Source organism: Dipodomys ordii, unplaced genomic scaffold, assembly GCF_000151885.1.
Source record: "Dipodomys ordii isolate 6190 unplaced genomic scaffold, Dord_2.0 Scaffold61, whole genome shotgun sequence".
NCBI lineage: Eukaryota > Metazoa > Chordata > Mammalia > Rodentia > Heteromyidae > Dipodomys > Dipodomys ordii.
The window spans coordinates 516,062-520,771 of record NW_012267277.1 but is presented as its reverse complement, the minus strand read 5'-3'; the positions used below and the strand labels follow the sequence as shown (position 1 = coordinate 520,771).

Here is a 4,710-nt window from a genome sequence, read left to right as displayed (position 1 = left end):
AGGAAGAGGAGGGAGGGGGGAGGAGGGCTAGCAGGAGGAAGAGGAAGAAGAAGAGGAGGAGGAAGCAGAGGAGGAGGAGAAGGTATTCTAGCTCCTCAGTATGACTTTGGCAAGTCAGCGGTCCCTAAGGTTCAGTTTGTGCCTCTATAAAGCCAGCACAATGACACCCTCCTCACACAGTGGTACAGTGGTAGCTTGAGTGCCTGATGTTTATTATAAATATCACAGTGCTCGGCACACCAGTGATCAGCAAATGCCTGTGCTATTTCTCCTCCTTGAGCCTCATTTTCCTCACTACAGGGATCTTAGCAGTGACTGCAAAGGATGGGTTGTGGTAAAGCAATGTCAACCTATTAGTCCTTCCTTCTTCTTGTCTCTGCACTTAGTGTTCCCTTTCCTTCTCTTCCACCTCTTCTCCCCTACCCTACCTTTATTCTTTGCAGCCTGGATAACCTCAGGGTCACCCCCTTCCGGATTTCACTGGGATCCCATCTCAAGTTAGGACTTCTTCTAGGCTACCCTGGGACTTAGTGTTTTTGTTCAATAAAAACAGACATCATGGTCAAGGAATACAACATGCTGTCTGATGGCTTTCAGGGCTAACTCAGGTGAGATGGAGCTGCTACAGTCCTGAATTCAAAAATTCCCCTGGTTGACAAAGAATATTACCACAAAACTGTGGCTGAGCTCACTGAGGAGGAGAGATCTGAGCAGGAGCTCAAGAAAACTCAACCTATCAAAGCTAAGTTCACCAACATGAGGATGAAAGGAGAAAACAAGGTACTGGCTAGATCCTTCATAAGCCAGACTCTGGAAGCAATGAAAAGGAATTGGTGTAAGATCATCACCTGCTTCTGCAGAAAAATGGGCAACTGTTGAACATAACCCCTATGCCATCTTTGACCAAGCACTGAAAAAACTGTGAGCCTGTGAGTTGGGCTAGTATCCATCCTCAGAAGTGACCATTTCTACCAGGTCCCTGTACCTCTAGCCTACCAATGATGGGACTAAGTACTGTGAAGTAGATGATCACTGAGTACAGAGAGAAGGATCACTGGTAAACACTGATGCCAGAGAAACTGACACATGAGCTATTTGACGCTTTTCACAACCAGGGTCCAATGATCAAAAGGAAGCATGACATGCACAAGATGGCTGAGGCCAACCATACCCTGCCCCACCACCACTGATGGTAAGGAAGAGGACACGCCCTGGGCTTTTCACTGCAGGAATGCTCTACTCACTGGAAAGAACCTGTGAGTGAAAGATGACTTTTGGGGTGTGTGTGTGTGTGTGTGTGTGCTGGGCTTAGGGCTTGAACTCAGGGCCTGGGTGCTGTCCCTGAGCATTTTTGATCAAGGCTAACATTCTAACCATTTGAGCCAGAGCTCCACTTTCAGCTTTTTGGGAGTCAATTGGAAGTTAAGAGTCTCATGGACTTTCCTGCCTGGGCTGGATTCCAACTTGGACCTTTATATCTCAGCCTCCTGAGTAGCTAGAATTATAGGCATGCGCTACTTGCCTAAGTAATTAGAATTACAGGTAACTGGGCTGGGAAGGTGGCTCAGTGGTAGAGTGCTTGCTTTGCAAGCATGAGGCCCTGGGTTCGATTCCTCAGCACCACATAAGCAAAAAGAAAAAAGCCGGAAGTGGCACTGTAGCTCAAGTGGTAGAGCGCTAGCCTTGAGCTGAAGAGCTGAGGGACAGCGCCCAGGCCCAGAGTTCAGGCCCCACAACTGACCAAAAAAAAAAGAAAAGAATTATAGGCAACCTTCTTAAAAAAGGATGGAGCAACAAGCTTCTTGCCCATTTCTCCTTCAGGGCCAGAACTGGTGCCTTGCTCCACCCAGGACATATCTACTTGAGGATTCCCTCAGGAAAACTCAGATCCAATCTGCTCATCCCTTAGCTAGGGGTAGACATTTAGACTATGAAAAGAAGCAGTCTTAGTATAAGGAAAGCTTTATTAGAAAATCTTCACCCTCACCTGGTGAGCTTCCATTCACTACAATTGACCAGAGCTTGTTTCCATAGCTAGGCATTGTGCAACATGTATAAAAATGAAATATCAGCTGGGAGCCGGTGGCTCACGCCTGTAATCCTAGCTACTCAGGAGTCTGAGATCTGAGGATCACGGTTCAAAGCCAGCCCTGGCAAGAAAGTCCGTGAAACTCTTTTTTTTTTTGGTCTGGTCGTGGGACCTGAACTCTGGGTATGGGCGCTGTCCCTCAGCTCTTCAGCTCAAGGCTAGCGCTCTACCACTTGAACCACAGCGCCACTTCCAGCTTTTTTCTTTTTGCTCGCTTCCAGCTTTTTTCTTTTTGCTTATGTGGTGCTGAGGAATTGAACCCAGGGTTTCAGGCATGCAAGGCAAGCGCTCTACCACTGAGCCACCTACCCATCCCCCGTGAAACTCTTATCTCCAATAAACCACCAGAAAACCGGAAGTGGCACTATAGTTCAAGTGGTAGAGTGCTAGCCTTAATGCTCAGGCCCAGAGTTCAAGCCACGACTGACAAAAGAAAAAAGAAAAAATGCAGTGTCTGTTGGGGGGAAAAAGACATCACATTACTATTCTTCTTTTCTTTCTTTTCCTTTGCTTTCTTCATTCTCCTTCCTCTTCCGGAGATGGAGTCTTTGTAGCTCAGAATGGCCTCAGACTTGTGATTCTCCTGCCTCCCTTCTTGAGTGCTGGAACTACAGATAATACGTTACCACACCTGGCTTTTAAAAATTGTTTTTTCACAGGTCAAGTGGAAGCATAGAAGGAAGGAGAGGAGAACACAGGGATAGAGGGACAGGGGTTGATGGAAAGAATCATATGACAGTGTTTTGAATGCAGCTACTCCAAAAATCAAGCAGATTCCCAGGACCCCAGAGACCAGCCTCAGCTGGCCCTGCCACTCCCCTCCTCTCTGGAGACCCTGCCTAGTAGCTCCCTTGAGATGCTTAGTTGTCCCCTGAACTATTTCCTCCAGCACTCAAAGGCACATGTTCCCCAATCATTGGCTGCAGTACTTCTTACCCAAGCCCAGGCCACGAATGGGAGGCAGCCAAGTGAGGGATGCAGATGATCTCAGTTCTTGCCCCAGGGTTAACATTGAGGCACTGGCAATTGCAGCACTACAGAGCATCTGACCAGGGCACGCCAGGACTGGGGGCTTGGAAAAGATGAAGGGGCTGCGGCTACTGTTGAAGTTGCTGCTGGTGGCCAGCACTCTGGGCACACAAGGGCAGCGCCAGGTCTACTTCCGTGAGGAGTTTGAAGATGGAGGTAAGCAATTGGACCTGTAAGGAAGGAGGGATGACAGACCAGACCCTACTTGCTCCTCCTCAATCGCCTGCCTCAGCATTCAGGTGGACCATACATGCTTGGAGCTCATTTAGAGTACAAAGAATCAGTTCAAATCACTGTTGGCTACTTTCCTAGCTGTGACCCTGGGTGAGTAGCTAAGCTTGTCTGTGTTTCAATTTCCTTCTCTATTAAATGAGGACTATATGAATCTACCTAAATGATTGAGAAATCAAGGAGATAAAGTACGCAAACATTGCTCCTAATACACGGTGGTGTACAATAAATATTTGTTGTGCACAGTTCTACCTTCATCCTAAGACCATAAATGTAAAATTCAGCCCTAAGTGTGATCATGAGATTTCTGTGTTTCACAAATAGTAGCTCTCAGATGCTCTTGGAAGTCACCTTATCCATCTTCTGCCTTGCAGTGTTTGAGGATCATCAGGAAATTGAGGCAGTGCTTACTTCACAAAGGACAAGTGCCCAATGGTACTGAGGTTTGTTGTTTTTGTTTGAGAAGATCTAATTATGTGGTCCAGATTGGGCCTTAAACTGGAGATCTGCTTCCTCAGCCTCCCAAGTGCTAGGATTACAAGTGTGTACCTCCATGCTGGGCTATGATACTATAAGATCTCTCTCTCTCTCTCTCTCTCTCTCTCTCTCCCCTCGCTCTCTGTATATGGGAAAAATTTTAATTCTCTGAAAGTACAGCAAATGAGGAAGACACTTGCCTACGAATCAGGATTTTGCATTCAAGCCCATCTTCCATCCTGAAAGAAGGGATGCACTTTTTTTCCTTTCTGAAACTCAATTTCCTAGTTTATGATACCAGTGACATGTTGAAAGTAGTGATTTACAGAGGTAGAGCAGAGGAAGGAGTTAGCTCAGGTAATGGGGTAGGACAGAATGGCTCAAGATGGAGGTGAAACCCAAGCACCATTTTGCAGGAAGAATTAAGAGTTTCTCAGATGGAACTCAGGTGTGGTAGCTACATGCTGTCATTCGAGCACTCAGAGGCTGAGCAGGAGGATCATAAGTTAGGGAGAGCTGGACTGCATAAGAAGACCCTGTATCAAACAAACAAAAACAGATATGCTGGTGGCTTATACCTATAATCCTAATTGCTCAGAAGACAGACATCAGGAAGACTGAGGTTGGAGGTTAGCTCAGGTTAAAAGTTCGTAAGAGCCAGTGCCAGTGGCTCACACCTGTAGTCCTAGCTACTAAGGAGGCTGAGATCTGAGGATTATGGTTCAAAGCCAGCCCAGGCAGGAAAGTCTGTGAGACTCTTATCTACAATAAACCACCAGAAAACCAGAAGTGGTGCTGTGGCTTAAGTAGTAGAATGCTAGCCTTGAGCTGAAGAACTCAGGGACAGTGCCCAGGGCCAGAGTTCAAGCCCCACAGCCGACCAA

At 46.9% G+C, this 4,710-nt stretch overlaps 1 protein-coding gene across 1 annotated transcript in view; it reads left to right on the top strand.

Moving 5' to 3' along the window:
- Nucleotides 1-3,171: 3,171 nt before the first annotated feature.
- Nucleotides 3,172-4,710, top strand: part of LOC105989921 (calreticulin-like) — a 44,612-nt gene continuing 43,073 nt past the window's right edge. The window contains exon 1 of the mRNA XM_013022191.1: nucleotides 3,172-3,274. Within this exon, the coding sequence (XP_012877645.1) occupies nucleotides 3,172-3,274 (103 nt within the window). The remainder of the gene's footprint in view (nucleotides 3,275-4,710) is intronic.